Raw genomic sequence first — 23,732 nt, 5'->3', positions numbered from 1 at the left:
GTTAGGGGTTGTTATAAAAGTGGATTGGTAGGGTTCTGTGGCCTGCTTTGTGCAGGAGGTCAGACTAGATGATCATATTGGTCCCTTCTGACCTACAAGTCTATGAGTCTATGATTTTGATCCAGTGCCAAACATTTCCAGTCATTCTGCATGTGTAATATCCAATCCCATCTACTACCAGGTTAGTTATTCTGGATATGAAGTGTCTCTAATATAATGTAACGATCCCATAGATTAGTGGTTCTCAAATTGTGGCTTGGGATCCCAAAGTGGGTCATGACCCGTTTTAATGAGGTCACCAGAGCTGGTGTTAAGACTTCCTGGGGCCGAAGCTGAAGCCTGAGACCCACCGCTCAGGGCTGAAGCCGAAGACCGAGGGCTTTAGCCCTGACTGGCAGGGCTCAGGTTACAGGCCCCCTGTCTGGGGCTGAAGCCCTTGGGCTTCAGCTTTGCTCCCCCGCCCCTTGTGGGGCAACTGGGATCAGGCTTGGGCTTTGGCGCGTCAGGGCTCAGGTGGGCTCAGACTTCGGTCCCCCCCTCCTGGGTTCATCTAGTAATTTTTGTTGTCAGAAGGGGGTCTCTGTGCAATGAAGTTTGACAACCTCCCTGCCATAGCATGTGCCCAACTGAGTTTCACTGGGTTGCTACACTGGACCCTGCTTTCCTCTCTGATGCCTGAACCCTGCCATGCTCCTCATCTGCCACTAAAATGTTGACTGTATCTCAAGGTTGTGGAGTGAAATCATAAAATATACTATTCTGAAAAAATGACATTAACATTTTTTGAACCTAAAAAAATATTAGCCTATACACAAAGAGCCAGATTCTGAGCTAATTTATGCTAGGGGAAGCCCAGAATAATGCCATTTTTTTTTTCATTTAGAAACTAACTTTAAGGGAATACCAGTTCTGTTAAGATGAGAAAAAAAAGTAAATAAAGTATTTCAAAGAAAATGATAGCACTGCCTTAGAGTATTAAAACTGAATGCATTTTAAAAAATTAGATTAAAAAAGAGAATGCATTTTAAAAATGGGCCTGATTCTTTCAGTCTTTCCATTTCACCCAGATTTTGGCTCCTGTTCTGACTACTTGACACCATGGAGGATTCCCCATTACGTGAGGGGAAGCTCCAGGTGGCATAGAGCAGCCATAGAATCTATGCTACTCCTCTCCTAACCTCTGGCCTAGGGGATGTTTCCAGGGGAAGAGGCATGGCTAGAATGCCTCTGTACACTAGGTATCCCACACTGCTGGCATGAACCCCTTGGGGCCATGGGCAGCCAGACATAAATTTAAAAAAACGCTTTTAGGCTGTTTTATCTTATGCCAATAATTGTACTCTTCCCCAGAAGCCAGGGGTCACAAAGGCATCATAAAGTTTTCTCTGCCTGCCCTCGGCTCCCCAATCTGATCTTGTGCCAAGCACAGGTTGGCTGGACCAAAGAATTTGGACCTTGCACAGTCACTTTATTATTGTGTAAACTGACCATTCTGCTTTGTTAGCATTTTATACCCATTTTGCATTCACTATCCAGAGTTATAAATAGCTACATGATGCAGAGGAGAATCAAGCCTTTTGGTTACTTTTTTTGCATTTCTTTAAGCTTAAACGGTGAAACTAGGATTGTCTACTTAGTTGCCCTTCCTATTTGCAGATAATATCACTTCCTGATTCTCATGCATTGGCACCTTTCTAGTAAGCAGTTGGCTTTGGATTTCTTCCATTGTAGGGTGCTGTTGAAATAAAAACAAAACAAACAATAAATACCTGTTTTCCCTGAGAAAAGTGATACTAATGAAAATGTTTCTTGCCATTAGATGTTGACTAAATTTTTAAATAAAACATTATCTAATGTTACTTGACAGCATTCCTTTCATACTGAAGCATGTGTGATATCATTCATGTGAAAATATTTCCAAGTAAACAGTTATTTATAGAGTAATTCCAAGCAATCACTATTATTAGGATTCATACAGGCAGAGGTCAAGTTCCAGACAGAAGATAACAAGAGATTTTTTAATGTGGTGGATGCAGGGATGTGCACGTTTGGAGGAAAATATACAGCAATTATTAGCGCACTCAAACCACGCACACTTACTCATTACTTAAAGACACGATAACATGCACAAATTTACACTTGCTAATTTGGCACTGAATAAAAGTGTGCATTAGCTCAGAATCTCTGTCTGTGGAACTCCATCCAGCTGCAATTGGGCTGATGTGAGAAGAGGGTATGAAATGGCATCAGGTCACCAGTTGCCAGCCATTTGCATTCCCAGCACTGGGGCAGGAGATGGGGGAAATCTGGTGGTGGATTTTCTTACAGGAATGCCATGCAAATAAAACTGGGCAGACACACATCCTGACAAGTATCCTTGAATGTCAATACTTATACTCCACTGAATGCGTTGACTGCACACTCTAGAGTTTCTTCTCCTCCATCTTCTCAGTCTGCTCTGAAATAGGGTGACCAGACAGCAAGTGTGAAAAATTGGGATGGGGGTGGGGGGTAATAGGAGCCTATATAAGAAAAAGACCCCAAAATCAAGACTGTCCCTATAAAATCAGGACATCTGGTCACCCTACTCTGAAGTATCTCCAGTCTTATCTCTCCCCCTCTGCCTTCTAGTCCCCCCACCCCCAACCCAGTCCCTTTTCCCCTCTGGTGTCTAATTTCCTTCACCGTTTTTCCTTTCCCCCATCTCAGGAGCCTTCCTGAAAGATGGCTGCAGTGTCCAAGGCTGGGGGTCAGTGAATGTAGAAACCGGAAGCAGAGCACCAAAGAAGGAAGCCAGGAGAGATGGTTGCAGCTACTTAGCAACAGAAGCCACAGGAGCCCCTGACGCAGGAATATTCCTGCTCCTAATAAAGTCTGGCTAGTTGTAAGTGATTTCATGAAGATGGCTAAAGTCAGGCTTGTGTAAACATGGCTGTGTAGCAAAGATATGCTGCCTACACTTGAAAATCATCCAGTGATTTTAATTTTACAGTGCCCCGTGCTAAATATTCATACGTCAAGAAAGTCATGTCAGGTTATTCCACAGGAAAGGAACCAGGCAAAGAAACTAATAACCCTGCTTTCAGAAAGCATTTATTTTTTTATTTGAAAACATTATACAGGCATTACATTGTCAAAGCCAGTCCATATAGGAGCATGCAAATATTAAAACAGAGAAAAGTTTGTTCAGCTTGGTGCAGGAGTTTGGGGTTGGAGTGTTTTTGTTTGGTTGGTCTTGGTTCATATTTCCATTTGCGGTGCCAAGATTAGTGTGCTTAATTATGACATTTAACAATAAAATCCTACCCATGGGGTAAAATTTATATTTGTAGCTAGCTTGGGAATACTAATTTTTTTTAAAAGGGAAAGAAAACAATACAACACGCTTGTCAAAATGTTAATAGCACACGTTAGCAATATCTAAGCTATACATTGAAACTTTTTCATATGACACAGTGGTGCAAAATTTTCAATTGCTTTGTCTATTGTTGTTGTGTATTTAAAAAGTTTATAGCTGGGAAAAATGACAAGTTCTGATTCCCAGTGCAGTCTCCACCCAGTAGCAGAAAATCACATCAGCCTTGCTAAGGGCCACTCACCGCCAATGGGTAGTAGAGGCTCAGTTTTTTCCAAGGAAAAGATATACACAAAGCGGGTGAAGTCCTACTTTAACCAGTAGAGTCGCTGCCTGTTGGATAGCTGAACCTTGCCGGTGTCCACTGAGTTCTAGAATTGCAGAAAATGAAACATCTAGAAATAATAAGTTTTCCCTGCTGGACCTCAGCTTTCATTCAGAGTATTTGTAAAGCTATACGACTATTCTCCTTTGAGGTCCATCCATTACTGGCAAATTGGAACAATTCAACACATCCTCTTTAGCTGGAGCCCATTAAACAAAATAAAACTAAAATAAAAAATAATAATAAAACAACCTCATACTAAGTTATCCCAGTGACGAGAACCTCTTCATGTGCAAGAACACACAGGATGGTTATTGAGTGCACAGTGCATATGTGAACAGTTGCAATTTATTTCCATACAATTAAGTCATTTAAGATATCCGATAACAGTTGTCTCAGATGGCACCTCTTAGCCATCAGTTGATTTCAAACCCTTATATGTATAAACTCCTGGGTCAATGAGTTGACTTGGATATGCCTCCGATCCAGTTGTTCCTAGTAAGACTTTAATAAACATCTACAAATTATTGTAATAAAAATGAGAGAAGGGAGAGAAAAAGACTACAGACATTTGGCTTAGAAAATAAATACTAAGAATGAAGTAAACCAAAACAATTATGCAAAATGAAGGAATGTAAACATGAAACAAACATGCACACATACACTCCCAGTCTTCAAAGGTCTCAAGACTAACATGGGAATAATGCTCAGAGAAAGGTATTTAATTGGTATAAAAGGTAGCAAAAAGACTGGGAGATGACAGGTGCCCACCAATGCTCTTCAGGGTACCTGAGAGAACAATGACAGTTGTAACGAGAACATACTGCAGAGGCTTGAACTGTACAGTGACTACACAAAGCCTATGCACCAGTTAAGCCCTGATTTGAGGACTTGTTCTTGTGCTGGCCCTCTGCACAAGGATGAATTGACTGGTCACCTAAGTCCCGCTTAAAACCTATTTTGAGGTCGTAACTGGGAATGGAGCGATCCAACAAATAGGGATGAATGTGAAAAATCTCAGTGTTGCCAACTCTTGTAATTTTAGAGTGTGAATCTCACAATATTTGCAGTTTCTCTTAAAGCCCCAGATCCTGGAGTCACGTTATATGAAAACCTCAGCTTTTTTTTGTTTGCTTGTTTAAGTTTCCAGCCCTTATAGTTGCAGAGGAAAGCTTGAAAACATGACCACTAAAAGTTCCAAACCAGAAGTAAAAAAATAAAAAGAATCCAGCTTTGTGTGTGTGTGTGTGTGTGTGTGTGTGTATTAAATCTCATGATTTCTGAACACGTGTTTGTGTGTGTGTGAGGGGGGTTGAAAATATTACAATCCCCTCTTTTTCAACTGCAGTGGGATCATAAAAGGCAGCATAATCATGATGAGACAGACGGTGTCTCTCTTCCTCATCAGCAGGAAGAATGAGATTAAACAGATAGTCTATAATTTATTAGCATATTGGCACATCACCATTTTCATACTTGTATGCAAACTTTCCTCAGGCTGCTTCAGAGAAGGCCTTTTTACAGCTTTGCAGAACAGGACTATATCCATCCTGCTTGGTTGATTTGCATGGTCTTTTCCAATCTCAAGAGTGTGCAGTTTCTTTTTCTCATAGAGATAGGTGAGTTGTATTTTTTTTTTTACATAAAGCCCTACATTTTCATTTAAAACTGACTTCTTCAGAATAATGTAACTCAACTAAAATACATTTCATATGCCCACCAGCAGAAAATGCAGCAATTTACCACAACCTTGCTGCAAACCCTGTTTTCCAATACAATGAATATATAAAAGCTATTATAATAATATGTCCTGCTTCCTTGGCTCCTTTTTTCTGAAGATCTTAAAGCACTTTAAAAAATTTTTGTCCCACAATCCTTCTGTGAGGGAGGCAAAGAATTACTATCTCTGTATATACAGATTAGGAAACTAAGCCACACAGGTTAAGATCACACAAGAGGCCTCTGGCAGATCTGTGAATAAAACTGAGTTCTCTTAAATCTATATCCTATTCTTTAAACACAAGACTATCCTTCCTTTCCTTAATTTTAAGAGGAAACTGGACTGAGGATGTATGAAGCAATGACTTTTGTCTTTCACTGTGCTCTTAAAAGGGAAAAAAAAAATCAAGACAGGCTACAGATTTGCAGGGTTCTGCTTCAGATTCAATATAAGTGTTTTAAATGCTCCACATTTCTGATGAGTTTCTTGCAGCAGAAGTACAGCTAAGAGCACATCCTTATTTCAGAGGGACTGTCACATTCCCTGGTGAATATCAGAAAACTGCTAAATTCTTTTACTTTTGTAGATAAATGAAAAATAATTGGCTACACCTCTTTAGCATGAATACCATCATGCTGCTGCAGTACCATCAGCAGATGGGTCAGTCTTATTCTTAATATTCATGAGGTCATTGCATTATCATATCAATATTTATGATCATGGCAGAAGAAGGTTCTAATGAAAAATGTACATATTTCCAGATTAGCATGGTTAGGAAAAGGAACGCAAAGCCTCCTGTACCACAGGACTGAGAGAACTGGAATAGTAGAAGGCTCCTGAATATGCACTGAGCATTGAAAATAAGTGCCTTGGTCTGACTGATATATCATTACCAATGAGAGCTACAATATGTAGGAAAATAGAAAATGAAAATTAGTTACAGATTTAATTTTAAAAGTAAGAAATTTGCTCTGTTTCTGCAGGTTAGACACAGCCACAGAAATGTAATTCCCCTGTCACCTGGTACAGAACCTCAGCCACCAGGAAATCCTCCATGAAACATAAAAAGGTCAATGCTTCAGTAATTCACTTCTGTAAATATAGAAAGGCTAAAATGCTCATTTTACACCTATTCCTAGAATAGAGACTGATATTGTAAGTTGTCCCTCCCCTGCACTCATAGCAGAGATTACATATAAAGTGGGCTACCAGATAAATAGTACAGCTGAACTCACTAATCCTTTCTCCTAAAAGATCGAGGTGCTACCAAAAATACATCAGGGTATAGCCACCAGAAGTATCCCACCTATTTGTGCAAAACAAACACATTTTAAAAAGAGAGAAGATAACAGTGACTGTACAAGGGGACTTGCTGTAAAAATGTGGCTTTTCCACAACTCTATGTGGCCTTAGCAAAGTATCACACAATAGGTGCAAAAATACCCTTTTGATTTCTATGTAATTTCAGCTTGTATTTTGAATATCTTCATAGATCATTTGATAGTGAGCAATTCACACAGAGCATTCTGTTGAGACCAGCATACTGCTAACACCCTAAATAAGGGACTGGCACCTCTTTGCAATGTACACCCAGTGACAATTAGTTTGTAACTTTTACAAGCTTTCCTTATTGCTACCTTGAAGCTCACCTGTGTAACTGTACCCAGTAAATACCTTTCTCTATGTACAATACAGGGACCATGGATATACAAACTCCACTGAAATCATCAGTGGGAGACAAGTGCCTGGGTTTAGGCAACTCTGATGTGAGGCTCCTCTTCTGTCTCCTGGCCTAGACTGGTATACGTTACTGAAGGTTCCAGCTGTCCGGTTGCTGGCAAGTCTACAACAGGTCCTGAAGGGTTTCGAAACTGCTTATACACCCGTGGATCTTGGGCTACGTATGTGGAGGTGGAGGAGTACAGCACCAGCCCAACAAGGATTGTGAAGAATGACAGCAGATAAAGTCCTGAAAACTAAACATAAATAAGAGTTAAATCATTAGAAAGTTGCACTGGTTATTCTGTGCTCACAAGGGCTAGTGGAAAATTGCAGGCACAGATCCTTGTTTTTATATGCACAGCATAGAGCACTGTTAGTCGTTCCTTGTTTGACTGTAGATTTTGAGGAGGTACTGGAAGTTTCCATTACTCGTGCCACCTATTTTATCAAAAATATGAGTACAATTCTCCTGCGGCTCTAGCAATAGGTAAATATGAGTTTGTCAACTGGGACTCAGGAGATCTGGGTTTTGTTCTCAGCTTTGACACCTATTTGTTATATGACTTTGCCCAAGACACTTCCTCTCTCTGGAGTTCAGTTTCTTCCTCCACAAAATAGCGATAATGCTATTTCCCAATAGTTGTAAAATGTTTTGAGATCTATGGATGAAAGGTGCAGTATAAGTATGAGGTTTTATTGATTTCAAACCACGTGTCCTTAAAGTATAACAAACACAGTCAGTGCTATACAAATAGCAATGATACTATGAATTTTAAAAAGGCATTTAAAAAGTACCCTTAGAAAATATATTTTTAGTAAAGGCTCTTTTGACATTTACTTACCCATATATTGGTGCTGGTGGTACATCAGTATTTATTCACCTACATGAAAGCCCAAGGTAGTTCACTTGCAGCAATAAATACTTTGTGTGTAAGCTGAATTCAGAAAGCAGCTAATAGAGCTGCACATGGTTTAATGTGATTTCAGCAGAGTCAGAGACTTTAGCTTTAAGAAGCCCTGGGCTGACTTCAAAAGGTTGAAATGTACACACAGAAGATCAGATATTTATCCAAAGCTTGAGTCTGCATAATCTGATAGGCAATTTCACAAGACCAGAATTTCTCTGGAGTTTTCTGATATCACCTTTTTCGTGATATTGGGCTGGAAATATCACACATATAGCCTTTCTGGCAATATTTTAGCACTTGCAGGTAAGGTAGACGCAGGAACCCAGAAGTCCATAGGAATTAGAAATAAAGTATTTGATCCTTAGTCTCCTATAAGGTCACTTTATGCTGCCGGAACAGCACAAAGTGACCGTAAAGCTGCCCTAAAGGGGCAGCTGAGGCTTTCCTCAGCAATGGACGAAAGTTTGGATGGTGGAAAGATGGCATAAACTGTTTTATGTTGTCTGCTTCTCCCACATCAGCAGAAGGAATGTGAATTATACCAGTGCTGGAACACAATGTACTCTGCAAATTTCTAGCCAGTGGAATGATCCCAAGAGGGCCATTCTAGTTGGCATAAGTCAGAGCAGCCATATGGCCACTGCAGCTTGTCTAGGATCAAAAGAGAAGTAAATGGGGCTTAAAGTCACCTTTACGCTCACTACAAGCTGTACCAACCCTGAACCCAATAAAGGAAAAATTAGCTTTCAGAATCTTTAAACAGTACATTGTAGAAATGGGCAAAGATGTGATGTGAGGGTACATGTGCACCCCTAATCAACTCCCCCAAAGCAATCAAAAGTGATCTGAATTCAAGACTCACCAGAGGACAAACTGCATGGAGCAACTTGGTAGGTCAAAGGACACAGAACTGATTTTGTATTTAGCAAGAATTATTCTAAAAGTGCAAGTGTTCAGCTGTGGTCAGGAATACGAGAATGAATGAAAATGCCAACAGCTAACTGCAATCGTAACCAATTACAGGCTACCTCATGAGGTGGATATATTATTCTGAACAAAAGGTTGCCGCAAATCTGTTTTCTAATCCTAGCTGACTATGGGACTACAGGTGCCAAATGTGTTTCTCTTGGTTCATTTAGATGCAGTGCTAGAAGGCCAGACTAAGTTAAATTATTCAAGCAAGAGCTTCAGCAGTTCTGCCCCATTTCTTTATGCTTGTAAGGAAATAATTTTGTCAAATGCAAATTCTCTTTAAAGGTGCAAACTTTTTCCTGTTATTAATTTGCTATCACAGCACTGAGCTACAGAGTTTGTGTCCAACATTCCTACTCATGGTTAATCCAGCTGCATTTGGCATTTTTCAGAAATAGCCCCTCTGAAGAGCTTTTGAAAATGCTAGAAGCATAATCCCTGATAAGTCTGTATCTGCCATCATTTTCCACAGCGAGAGTGTAATAAGTACACTTCAGAAGAGAATGCACCATAATGAGGAAAGTTTAAAGCATGTCAGGTCTGTAGCTGGAAAGAAGGCAGGGCTCTGCTTTTCCTCAGTCATTAATTGCTTTTTTCCAAGCATGTCACCAGTTCTTCACGTGTCATCTGGCAGTGTAATCTGATGTAATCACCCAGCCAAAAACACAATGCAGAATGCAAGAGCTAGTCTGCTGAAAGATTCCTTCCATGTGTCACAAGCCTGCAAGGAGTGGTTGGGCAGAGATCTCCCCCCTGTGGTAATCAAACCCCAAGTCAATCAATCCAATGTCTTTTTCCTCTCTGTTTCATTTTAATTTTCACTCCCTGTGGATGTCTCAGTTCTCTCCTTTTCTCCTCATACATAAATTTTGGCATCTCTTGGCTGTAGCAGAGGGTCTGCTTTTCAGTGGACCCTTCTGTCTACAGATAAGCCCAAACTAAAATCCCAGGCACAAACTTTCCCAAAAGGTTTTAGGGTGGGAGGAAGAGCTTCAAGAATCTGAGCCCTGATCCAACAATCCGAATGTCATGGCTAGTCTCTGCTGTGGTATTAGGCTGAACGAAAACCCAAGGTCCGATTACCATCCAGACTTCAGGAGTTTTACACTGGGTTGGCAGTTGAATTTAATTTGTATTGCTGCCTGCTAGGTCAAGACACCCCTGACCACCAGAAACTGAAGAAGGGAAGCAGTGGGGAGGACAGACATGTGTGCCCCCAATCCCATATTCAGCAAGGGTCTATAAGTCCCCTACCCACTGCCAGATACCTGGCTTCTTCACTGAGTTGCCAGTGCAATTGCCAGTCACAGGGATAGGGGGGAAAAGCAGCTCAGGGAGCAACAGCATCATATAGATTGCAATAGCCTTAAAAAAATGGAGCTGAGCACAAAACTGTCTTGGGGTGAGGATCCCTACACTATGGAAGCTGTGGGGTACAGATATGCAGGAGTAAGGAGGGAGAGACAAAGAGGATGAGGGGAGAGATGAAAGAGAGAGAAGACAGCCAGGAGTGGAGGTAGGAAAGGAAAGGTAACAAGGGAAAGGGGAGAGAACATAAATATTTACAAAAATAAAGCCTATTTTGACTGCACTCCTCTCCCTACTTTCACATTGTTGGCTGGGGACAGGATGAGGGAAACAAACTAACAAGGTGTGCCTCTCCTTCTCAGGATACTTGTATGCTGTTATCCTCTCCCCCCGCCCTTTGTCTGCTTTTGTCATTTGAAAATGGCAAGCTCTCCGGGGCCAGGGTTATTGCTGGGGCTATGTCTGCACTATGCTACAGCATGGACTATAGGGGTATGAATTGCGGAGAGCACCAAGTGTTGCGCACTAACTTCCCCAAGAGGACGTTGCTGGTGCAAAGGAAAAGGTGCCTCATTCACGTTAACACAGTCCTGTTGAAAGAGGGTTATGTTAACATGAACTAGGTACCTTCTAGATCACACCAGCAGCGCTGACATGGGACAGTTAGCACTCAACACTTTGGTGTGCACTGCAATTCAGAGCTCTGTAGCTAGGGCTACCTGGGGGCGGGGGAGAAGGAGAGCAAGTGGGGAAATTTGCCCCAGGCCCTGCAGGGGCACTCACAAAAATATAGTATTTTATAGTATTGCAACTAAATTGCTTTGCCCCAGGCCCCCTGAATCTTCTGGGCGGCCCTACCTATAGCCCACACTGTGGCAGAGTGCACAAAGCTCTGAGTGTCTAGATTATTTAGTGCAATGAGCCCCTACAACAACAAAATATAATAAGAATCATTAATACTTTCCTGGTTAGAAACAAGAAGTTACAGACTGGAGCTGCATTTGTTTATTGTGGAGCATGAGCTTTCGTGGGTGAATACCCACTTTGTCGGATGTATTCACCCACAACAGCTCATGCTCCAAAACATCTGTTAGTCTATAAAGTGCCACAGGATTCTTTGCTGCTTTTACAGATCCAGATTAACACGGCTACCCCTCTGATACTTGGTTTATTTTCTCTCTTTTCTATCATAATAACTTTCTTAGAAGTTTAGTCACTGGCTCTCTGCAGTGCTAAGGTGATAGAAGTTGTTAATAGCATTGTTGGGGTTTCAGCCTATTTCATTCAACAAAGGTAAAGCAAATATATATAGCAGGCTAGTGAGGGAAAGCAATCATTGATTATTGGATAATTTTTCCAGCAGCTTTTGGGCCTCATCCAAAGCCCACTAAAATCAATGAGAATCTGTCAATTGATTTCATGGGCTTTGAAATCAGCACTCTGAAGAGATTAAGACAGACTACGTTAATCAAATGGAAATTGACTACAAATGCTATTCACAGTGCAGAGTTTGTTAGATTCCCCAAATGAAATCTTTGTTTTACTGAAACTTGTATTCACTGAACTGCTCTACTGCTGGGTCTGTGTAAGGAATTTTTATCTTGACCTGCGAACCTCATTTCCTTTAGATTCAGTGTTAATAGATAGTAAAAGAAACAACTTCAAAAATAGCTGTTCCATAAATTATTCTAAGAAATGGAGTTTGAGTACATCATTTTGTATTGCTACCCTGCATATAACTGAACTACTGAACTAGAACTCTCAGAGGTTGTGTAATTCCTCTTTTTGGGTGGACCATTGCTTTGGGTGGACCATTGCTCTTCATTCTTCTAACTTATCTCTCATTTTCTCTAATATATGTCTCATAAGCCTAGCAAAAAATATAAAAATTAGGGCTGTTGGTCAATCAGAGTTAACTCACATGATTAACTCAAAAAAAGTTAATCGCAATTAATCACACTATTAAACAATAGAATATCCACTGAAATTTATTAAATATTTGTAGATGTTTTTCTGCATTTTCAAATATATTGATTTCTATTACAACACAGAATACAAACTGTACAGTGCTCACTTTATATTATTTTTATTACAAATATTTGCACCGTAAAAATGATAAACAAAAGAAATAGTATTTTTCAATTCACCTCCTACAAGTACTGTAGTGCAATCCCTTTATTGTGAAGGTGTAACTTAAAAATGTAGATTTTTTTGGTACATAACTGCACTCAAAAACAAAGTCCACTCAGTCTTGCTTCTTGTTCAGCCAATTGCTAAGACAAACAAGTTTGTTTGCATTTACAGGAGATACTGTTGTCTGCTTCTTATTTACAATGTCACCTGAAAGTGAAAACAGGCATTTGCATGGCACTTTTGTAGCCGGCCTTGCAAGGTATTTATGTGCCAGATATGCTAAACATTGATATGCCCATTCACGCTTTGGCCAGAGGACATGCCTCTATGCTGATGATGCTCATTAAAAAAAAAGTGTTAATTAAATATGTGACTGAACTCCTTGGGGGAGAACTGTATGTCTCCTGTTCTGTTTTACTCACATTTCATGTTATAGCAGTCTTGGATGATGACCCAGCACATGTTCGTTTTAAGAACACTTTCACAGCAGATTTGACAAAACACAAAGAAGGTACCAATGTGAGATTTCAACAGCACTTGACCCAAGGTTTAAGAATCTGAAGTGCCATCCAAAAGTTTAGAAGGATGAGGTATGGGCCATGCTTTCCGAAATCTTAAAAGAGGAATACTCCCATGTGGAAACTACAGAACATGAACCACCAAAAAAGAAAATCAACCTACTGCTGGTGGCATCTATCTCAGATGATGAAAATGAACATGTTTCGGTCCACTCTGCTTTGGATCATTATCAAGCAGAACTTGTCATCAGCATGGACGCATGTCCTCTGGAATAGTGGTTGAAAAATGATGGGATATATGAATCTTTAGGATATCTGGCACGGAAATATCTTGCGACACCGGCTACAACTGTGCCATGTGAATGCCTGTTCTCACTTTTGGGTGACATTGCAAACAAGAAGCAGGCAGCATTATCTCCTGCAAATTGTGACCAAACTTGTTTGAGTCATTGGCTGACCAAGAAGTAGGACTGAGTGGACCTGTAGACTCTGAAGTTCTACATTGTTTTATTTTTGAATGCAGTTATTTTTTTGGACATAATTCTACATTTGTAAGTTCAGCTTTCACGGTAAAGAGATTGCACTACAGTATTCGCATTAGGTGAATTGAAAAATACTCTTTCTTTTGTTTTTTACAGTGCAAATACTTGTAATAAAAATAAATATAAAGTGAGCACTTTACACTTTGTATTCTGTGTTTTAATTGAAATCAATATATTTGAAAATGTAGAATAGACCCAAAAATATTTAAATAAATGGTATTCTATTAGTTTAACAGCATGATTAATCATGCAATTAATCACAATTATTTTTAATCATGTGATTAAGCACGATTAAATTTTTTAATTGCTTGACAGCCCTAATAAAAATACTCCAGACTTGTAGCTCTCACTGAGACCCACTTCCATCCATGCTAAACAGGATAAAAATGGAACATTAAAAATGGAATATGGCAAGAAATTCTGTTGTTCTAGTTAGTTAAATATTTATAAGTGGCACCCCCAGAACCTCTGAAACTGGACACCAGACAGCAATGAATACAAAATTCACACAAATTAATATAACCAGTGGCAACATCATCTCATGGAGAGGAAGGATAATCTGCCATAGGGTCTTAGATGAACAAATCACTTAATCTTTCTGTGCCTGAGTTCCTGATCAGTAAAACAGGAACAATAATACGTACCTTCTCCCACCATCTGTCTGCCGTCTCTGTTTGGATTGCAAGGTCTGTGGAGCAGGGACTGCATCTTAATGTGTTTGTATAGGATCAAGCACAATGTGGCCCTGTTCTAAGTAGGGGTCTTTTAGGAGCTATTGTTTATTTAGGAGCCAAATAAACATGAACAACAATTAAGTCAGGGAAACAACTAAGCCTTGTCCTGCCTTCTAGAGCTTCCTAAATCTGGGTTTTGAGGGAGTGAGTCAGAAAGGAGGAAGCTCTCTACCAAGAACACGCCGCCACTGATCCTGCAATGTTCAAGCAGAAGAACAGCACGTGACCCAGTCATTCATAACTGCGGTGATGGGCCAGCGAGAGGGAGACAATCCCCCAGATAGTTAGCTCTTCAGTCACATTATTTCTTTTAAGCAGGTACGTCATAATTGGCATTCTGCCCTTCCACAGGGAAGCATTAGCAATCTCTGTCAGTAATGCGCTCAAAACTTCTCACTGTCCTTGACCAGTGCAAAGGTCTGTCTCACTGGTAGTGGACTACAATTCCCCTTCAACAGTGGTTCTCAGCCCTTTTCATACTGTCCCCCCCTTCCATTTAGCAAATGTGAGAAGAGCCAGGATAACCCCTGGGTTGAGAACACTTGCCTTAGTTGGCCTAAAACCACACTTAACAAAAAACAGAATGAAACTCAGCAAAAGAATGTGGTATATTTATAATCTCCAGCCCTGATACTGAATCCACAGCACTGGCCCAATCAGTCAGGAGAAGACAACTGTTTTTCAGTGCAGTAGATGGAAATTTCTTTACAGTGAGAAAAGGAACTCTGAAATAGAGCTAAAGCCAGTTGGAATCAACACGCTGCCTATTTTTGCTAGGGGGACCTTGCTGATACTATGGCAGATAAATAATGGAGGATTAAAATGAACTTCTCTGTGTATTTGTGTAGACAGGTCAGAACCCTCCGTGGGATTAATGATAATTACATGGATGAGGGTAGCACCTAGAGATCTCAGCCAAGCCAGGCTCCATCCATTATGCTGGGAGCTACATATACACACATGAAAAAGAGACAGTTACTGTCCTGAAGAGTTTGATTTCCAGCCTGAACTTGAGCGGTAAATGCTGTAATGTAGTCAGGTTGAATGAATGCATCGTGTTGCTCAGTATCGACCACTTCTACCAATTAATGAGCAGTGCTGGTGGGTTTCCAAGGACTTTCATCCAGACTTCTTTAATCAGAAAAAGGATGATGGGCACAGCATGGGCCTTGATGACATAAAGAAATGGAAACAGAGACATCCTCCTGGATCTAATAAGGATGCAGAGATCTCTTCTATAGAGAAAGAAAATAAATACCTCTGTTATAGTTAACTTCGTACTCTTACCAAAATGGACATTTATGACATTCCCCAAAACATGTGAACTAGTCAGCACTAAGTCAGTCTACACATGACAGCCTGCCTACTGTGCTTTAATGAAGTTATTAGAGGATCTATCTAAAGGCAAAGGTGGTGGAGTAGCATTGTATATCAATGATGAGGTAGACTGTAAGGAAATAAGAAGTGATAGAATGGATAAGACAGAGTCTCTTTGGGCAAAAATCACACTGGGAAAGAAAAGTACTAGAGCTTCCCATGGAATAGTGCTTGGAGTGTGCTATAGACCGCCGGGATCTGATTTGGATATGGATAGAGACCTTTTTAATGTTTTTAATGAAATAAATACTAATGGAAATTGTGTGATCATGGGAGACTTTAACTTCCCAGATATAGACTGGGGGACAAGTGCTAATAATAATAACAGGGCTCTGATTTTCCCAGATGTGATAATTGATGGATTCCTTCACCCAGTAGTTGCTGTACCAACAAGAGGGGATGCCATTTTAGATTTGGTTTTCGTGAATAGTGAAGACCTCATAGAAGAAATGGTTGTAGGGGACAACCTTGGCTCGAGCGATCATGAGCTAATTCAGTTCAAACTAACATGGAAAGATAACAAAATACTCTGTGACTAGGGTTTTTAATTTCAAAAAGGGCTACTTTAAAAAATAAGGATGAAATTAGTTAGGGAAGTGGATTGGACTGAAGAACTTGGGGATCTAAAGGTGGAGGAGGCCTGGAATTACTTCAAGTCAAAGTTGCAGAAACTATCAGAAGCCTGCATCCCAAGAAAGGGGAAAAATTCATAGGCAGGAGTTGTAGACCAAGCTGGATGAGCAAGCATCTCAGAGAGGTGATTAAGAAAAAGCAGAAAGCCTACAAGGAGTGGAAGATGGGAGGGATCAGCAAGGAAAGCTACCTTATTGAGGTCAGAACATGTAGGGATAAAGTGAGAAAGGCCAAAAGCCATGTAGAGTTGGACCTTGCAAAGGGAATTAAAACCAATAGTAAAAGGTTCTATAGCCATATAATAAGAAGAAAAAAGAAAGAAGAAGTGGGACCGCTAAACACTGAGGATGGAGTGGAGGTTAAGGATAATCTAGGCATGGCCCAATATCTAAACAAATACTTTGCCTCGTCTTTAATGAGGCTAATGAGGAGCTTAGGGATAATGGTAGGATGACAAATGGAATGAGGATATGGAGGTAGATATTACCACATCCGAGGTAGAAGCCAAACTCGAACAGCTTAATGGGACTAAAATCAGGGGGCCCAGATAATCTTCATCCAAGAATATTAAAGGAACTGGCACATGAAATTGCAAGCCCATTAGCAAGAATTTTTAATGAATCTGTAAACTCAGGGTTTGTACCATATGACTGGAGAATTGCTAACATAGTTCCTATTTTAAGAAAGGGAAAAAAAGTGATCCGGTAACTACAGGCCTGTTAGTTTGACATCTGTAGTATGCAAGGTCTTGGAAAAAATTTTGAAGGAGAAAGTAGTTAAGGACATTGAGGTCAATGGTAATTGGGACAAAATACAACATGGTTTTACAAAAGGTAGATCATGCCAAACCAACCTGATCTCCTTCTTTGAGAAGGTAACAGATTTTTTTAGACAAAGGAAATGCAGTGGATCTAATTTACCTCGATTTCAGTAAGGCATTTGATACGGTTCCACATGGGAATTATTAGCTAAATTGGAAAAGATGGGGATCAATATGAAAATTGAAAGGTGGATAAGGAACTGGTTAAAGGGGAGACTACAACGGTCGTACTGAAGGTGAACTGTCAGGCTGGAGGGAGGTTACTAGTGGAGTTCCTCAGGGATCGGTTTTGGGACCAATCTTATTTAATCTTTTTATTACTGACCTTGGCACAAAAAGTGGGAATGTGCTAATAAAGTTTGCAGATGACACAAAGCTGGGAGGTATTGCCAATACAGAGAAGGACTGGATATCATACAGGAAGATCTGGATGACCTTGTAAACTGGAGTAATAGTAATAGGATGAAATTTAAATAGTGAAAAGTGCAAGGTCATGCATTTAGGGATTAATAACAAGAACTATTGTTATAAATTGGGACACATCAGTTGGAAAGTAACAGAGGAGGAGAAGGACCTCGGAGTATTGGTTGATCACAGGATGACTATGAGCCACCAATGTGATATGGCCGTGAAAAAAGCTAATGCGGTCTTGGGATGCATCAGGCGAGGTATTTCCAGTAGAGATAAGGAGGTGTTAGTACCGTTATACAAGGCACTGGTGAGACCTCATCTGGAATACTGTGTGCAGTTCTGGTCTCCCATGTTTAAGAAGGATGAATTCAAACTGGAACAGGTACAGAGAAGGGCTACTAGGATGATCCGAGGAATGGAAAACCTGTCTTATGAAAGGAGACTCAAAGAGCTTGCTTGTTTAGCCTAACCAAAAGAAGGCTGAGGGAGATATGATTGCTCTCTATAAATATATATCAGAGGAATAAATACCAGGGAGGGAGAGAATTATTTAAGCTCAGTACCACAATGTGGACACAAGAACAAATGGATATAAACTGGCTATCGGAAGTTTAGACTTGAAATTAGATGAAGGTTTCTAAGCATCAGAGGAGTGAAGTTCTGGAATAGCGTTCCAAGGGGAGAAGTGGGGGCAAAAGATATATCTGGCTTCAAGATTAATCCTGATAAGTTTATGGAAGGGATGGTATGATTGGAAAGCCTAATTTTGGCAATTAATTGATCTTTGACTATTAGCAGAAAATACACCCAATGGCCTGTGATGGGATGTTAGATGGGTTACTACAGAGAATCCTTTCCTGGGTGTCTGGCTGATGAGTCTTGCCCACATGCTCAGGGTTTAGCTGATCACCATATTTGGGGTTGGGAAAGAATTTTTTCCTCCAGGGCAGATTGGCAGAGGCTCTGGGATTTTTTTTTTTTTTTGCCTTCCTCTGCAGCGTGGGGCACAGGTCACTTGCTGGAGGATTCTCTGCACTTGAAGTCTTTAAACCATTATTTGAGGACTTCAACAGCTCAGACATAGGTTAAGGGTTTATTATAGGAGTGAGTGAGTGAGATTCTGTGGCCTGCATTGTGCAGGTCAGACTAGACAATCATAATGGTCCCTTCTGACCTTAAAGTCTATGAGTCTAAATGTCAGCCTAATCCAAGCCCTCAGTATAGATTACTCATGCTACTGAAATTTGCAAAATATTAGGAAGCCATAAAGATTACTTCTCCTCACCTTATTTCAATACCTGCAGTGAAAATATAAACTATACAACTAACACTTTTAAATTTTTGATTTATAAAAAGTGTATTTTGTGTGCTTGTCAAACTGAAGATAATCATACAAAATAAGGCCTAGATAACATGTATGACATGACATGACATGACATGCTCAGTATATGCAGCAAACCTACTGATTTTGAGTGGTTGGATGTTCCTGCTATATATCCTAGGGATGCTCCATAGGGAATTGATGCCAGAATACATCCAGCCCCTCAGGGTTAGTGGAAAAGATAACATAATCTGATTTAGTTTCATGACTTGGGGTTCAAGAAAATAGTTCTGATGTGTGGTTATTATAGGCTCCTGCCAGGAAACTGGTCGAGCACTATGATCTAGTGATCAAAGAAGACAGGTGGTCAAGCCCATTAAAGTTTCTGCTATAGGTGGGTGAACCAGTTCACATAAATTAAGAAAAGACCAGAACCATTTTGCAGATTGACCAAAAAGGTTTGGCTATTTTTAAAAACAGCATTACACATCTCTAGTTATGGCTGGAAATGAAAGTTCCTAAAAAAACTGTGAAAGTCTGTTCTTGCAATATATCTTTCCCATCTGGATCCATGAAACTAGACATTTTGTGGAAAAGCCTGATAGTGCAAGGTTTTCAAACTAAATGAGGTTTGGATGAATGCAACTGAAGTTCTGGGTGCTTATCCAGAATGAATCTTTAAGTTTGTTCTTATCCGTATTTGAGATCCTTGTGCCTCAAAATGGTGTTTCTCAACCCTTTTGATACAAGGAGTCAGCTTGCGACCTTCCTAAACTGTGTCAGAAAGATCTCAGGGACTAGCACTGGTCCACACAGACCAGTCATTAAGAAACACTGCCTCAAAATAATCTAGTTGAGAAACTGGGTGCAAAGGTGGGTCCTTGCTGAGGAGCAAATAGTGCTTTGGATTTCATCTATCCTGAATAACTACAAAGAAAGTGGATGAAAATAAAAGGAAAAAGAAAATAGATTTCTGGGTCTGACAAGAGCAAGTCATTCTTCATATATCATGAACTTAGATGGCAAATCAGAACAAAAGGAAATAAAAGTGTGTTTGCAGTAGGGTGACCAGATGTTCCGATTTTATAGGGACTGTCCCGATATTCAGGGCTTTTATGAGAACCTATTACCCCCCACACTCTGTCCTGATTTTTCATACTTGCTGTCTGGTCACCTTAGTTTGCAGTTAAGGGGAATTTCTGCTGCAAGAAGGAATTTGCAGACAAGTGCTTCTGCCCGTTACTGCTGAACAGAGCCACATTATTGCTGGCACTGGGGCAAAACACTAGTGTGAATGACAAAGACAGCCAGATGTGCTTCTGCAGAACAGCCCACACAAAGACACTCAGTGATTTACTAATTTTGGTTTTGCACTAAACCATCATGATAATGATCATGACCATTATTTTTATGGTTATGAAAATGCAAATTTTCTTCTATCTGGCTCATTGAACTGGAAATAGCCTGCAAGAGCAGTGGAGATTCTTCCGCTGGGGTTCTCCAATTACAATTTTATTTCATAAGAATAGCAGCAGTCTGAGCCTCTTGAGGGCTGATATGAAACATCAGACTACCTGCTGATGGCAACCTAACTGCATTTCTTAAGTCTTGAGATGAGAAAATGTCTATTAGATGACTAGCTGAAGTCAGAAAACTTGGAGACATTATCTGCCTCATATTACATGAGTCTGAGCTTGTTTGTGCACTGCTTTCTATTTTCACCTCAAATATACAGCGAATGAACTGCACTATAACAAAATCCAGAAGTTGCATGGAATGAGTTTTCTCTGTGGGATGCAAGTCTAATCAGTCAGAATACCTGTTACAGCTGAAGGTTCAGATATCTGGAGATTTTACATAAATGACCTAATGCCCTAATTTGCATATCTGAGTATTATGCATTACCTTATTTACATGAATGACAGCAAATGTCCTAATTAACAGCATTTAAGTCTGACAAGGCTGCACCTTGGAATGAGCTCTAGGAACATAGTAGTGCTCAGTTCCTGGCTTTCTCTGGCATCTCCCTGGGTTCCTGTTCAGCACCCTGAGGCTCTGCCCCGGCTGTCCCTTGCCCTGGACTGGGTGGAGGGCTGTCGTGGCATGGCTATCCCCCAGTGCTGGCTGCTGCTGCTCTGGCTTGGGAGTAGGATCTGGCTGCTTCTAGTCATTGGCTGAGGATGCTCTGGATGGGCTTCTGGTCCTTAGTCGCCCCTTGCCAGGGGAAAAAATTTTCTGTCCCTGCCTGCTGTTCCCTGATTTGGCAGGTGGGAAGCTATGGCTGTGGCCCTGAGCTGTGGCAGGCTCTGGGTCCTAATTTCTGGTAACTGGTCACAGACTAGAGAGTTGTTATAACTAGAGCACTCCCCAGTGTCACTCTAGCCATATCTCCAAGTCTATGACTATGGTTTGGGTAGGGGAACATAAGAACGGCCATACTGGGTCAGACCAAAAGTCCATCTAGCCCAATATTCTGTCTTCTAACAGTGGCCGATGCCAGGTGCCCCAGATGGAATGAACAGAACAGTTAATCATCAAGTGATTCATCCCCTGTTGCCCATTCCCAGTTTCTGGCAAACACACACTAGGGACACTATCCCTGTCCATCCTGGCTAATAGCCATTGATGGACCTGTCCTCTATGAACTTAACTAGCTCTTTTTTGAACGCTGTTATAGTTTTGGCCTTCACAACATCCTCTGGCAAGGAGTTATACAGGTTGACTGTCCATTGTGTGACAAAATATTTCCTTTTGTATGTTTTAAACCTGCTCCTATTAATTTCATTTGTGATCTCTAGTCCTTGTATTATGAGGAGTTGTCATAAACAGATAGCTAAGGGTTAATGTTTCTTTTACCTGTAAACCCTACAGGCCAAGTGTGGATGCTTTCCAAAAGTGACCTGTCCCAAAGGTCAAAGAAACAGGTCCAATCTTTCTTAGGCTTGGTCCGGGGTATTACAGGCGATTTGTACCACACTACAGCCAAATCCTTGCCCCACTGACCGAACCGACCAAAAAGGAGACCCAGCCAAATCCATTAAGTGGACTGATGAGGTGTCAGAAGCCTTTACCCAACTTTAGGCGACGGCTCACATCTGCCCTGTGCTAAGGGCCCGGATTTGAGCAAACCATTCCTAGTAACAATGATGCATGCTGCAGCATGGTATAGGGCAGTTCTCATGCAGGAAGGACCGGATCCACAACTTCCCATCTGTAGTGTTTCTCAGCAAGAACGTCTGAGAGGGAAAGTCACTGTGTCAGTCAGTGAAAAGGAATGCATATTGCCAATTGTGTACGCCCTGAAAAGCTACGCCCATACGTTTGGGGACGGTCGGTTTCCAGCTACAAAACTTGGACCCATGCATGCGCTAAGTGGCTTCATACAGCCAAGGGAACAACAAGAAACTTCTTCAATTGGAGTTTAGCTCTTAAGATTTTGATTTTTGAAATTCAACCACATTTATCAGGAGCTTCTAACAAAGTAGGCTGCATGCATTCTCCCGTGAGAGTTTCCCAGAATACACTGGTTAAAAATTTCCTTTAAATTGTAGAAGTCTGTGAGTTTACATACTTAGAGTATATGTAAAGGTGCATTGTGTATTCAATTCTGTTAGTCTAAAGTTCTAGAGCATAGAATCAGTCGCCAGTGACGTTTCCACTGTCTGTATTTGGGGGTGGTCTGTCCTATAAACAGATGCTTAGGGTTAATGTTCTTTTACCTGTAAGTGTGTTTACAAAGGGAACCAACACCTGACCAGGAGGACGCAATCAGGAAACCGGATTTTTCAAAGCTCAGGGAGGAATTTTGCGGGTCTGTGTGTCCTTCGTCTGTGTCTCTAGTGCTCTTCTCGGCTCTGAGAGAGTTTGATCTTTCTATCTCCAGGTTTCTAATCTTCTGTTTCCAGAGTTTGGATACAAAGTGAGAAAAACAATAGGCTTATATTGTTTTTTTTTGATTTACATGTGTGTAGTTGCTGAATTTTTAAAGATTGTATTTCTTTGAATAAGGCTGTTGAATTTTGTTTCTCTTTATAAGCAACTTGACCGCTATTATTTGTTCAACGTTGATACAGAGGAAACCAATTTCTTTATTGTTTTTTTTTCTTTCTTTTGTGATATACAGCTTTCTTTTTAGACCTGTGGATTTTTTCCTAGTGGGGACTCGAAGGGACTGAGCCTGCGATGCTCACCAGGGAATTGGGGAGGGAAAAGAAGAGGGGAAGGTAAATTTGTCCTCTCTGTTTTGTAATTCAAGGAGTTTAATACAGTAATCTTCACATAGGTACCAGGCGGGAAATCTGGGGGGAAGTAGGTAAAGAGGGGGAAGGGAAGTGGGTTATTTCCCTTTGTTGTGAGACTCAGGGCATCTGAGGCTTGGGGTCCCCCAGGGAAGGTTTGGGGAGACCAGAGTGAGGCAAGCACTGATTCCTGTCTGGTGGCAGTGCTATCAGATCCAAGCTGGTAATTAAGCTTGGAGGGTTCATGCAGGCACCCACATTTTGGACGCTAAGATTCAGAATTGGGACTTATGCTTATGAAATAACACTTTCTTATTTGCTTTCTCCACACCAGTCATGATTTTATAGACTTCCATCATATCCCCACTTAGTAATCTCTTTTCCAAGCTGAAAAGTCCCAGTCTTATTAATCTCTCCTCATATGGCAGCTGTTCCATACCCCTAATCATTAGTGTTGTCCTTTTCTGAAGCTTTTCCAGTATATCTTTTTTGAGATGGGGTGACCACATCTGCACACAGTATTCAAGATGTGAGCATCCCATGTATTTATTAGAGGCAACATGTGGGCATACCATGGATTTATATAAAGGCAGTATGTATTTTCTGTCTTATCTATCCCTTTCTTAATGATTCCCAACATTCAGTTTGGTTTTTTGACTGCCGCTGCACACTGAGTGGATGTTTTCAGAGAACTA

General features: G+C 40.7%; 1 protein-coding gene across 2 annotated transcripts in view; it reads right to left on the bottom strand.

The window, feature by feature from the left end:
• Window positions 1-5,229: 5,229 nt before the first annotated feature.
• Window positions 5,230-23,732, bottom strand: part of SLC35F1 (solute carrier family 35 member F1) — a 408,883-nt gene continuing 390,380 nt past the window's right edge. For both annotated transcript variants that reach the window (XM_075063901.1, XM_075063902.1), the window contains exon 8: window positions 5,230-7,376. In XM_075063901.1, coding sequence (XP_074920002.1) covers window positions 7,152-7,376 — 225 coding nt within the window. In that variant the 3' untranslated portion in view covers window positions 5,230-7,151. The remainder of the gene's footprint in view (window positions 7,377-23,732) is intronic.

Source organism: Chelonoidis abingdonii, chromosome 3, assembly GCF_003597395.2.
Source record: "Chelonoidis abingdonii isolate Lonesome George chromosome 3, CheloAbing_2.0, whole genome shotgun sequence".
Classification (NCBI taxonomy): Eukaryota; Metazoa; Chordata; order Testudines; family Testudinidae; genus Chelonoidis; species Chelonoidis abingdonii.
Note: the sequence above shows the minus strand (reverse complement) of the source record. Positions and strands in the feature narration are given on the sequence as shown.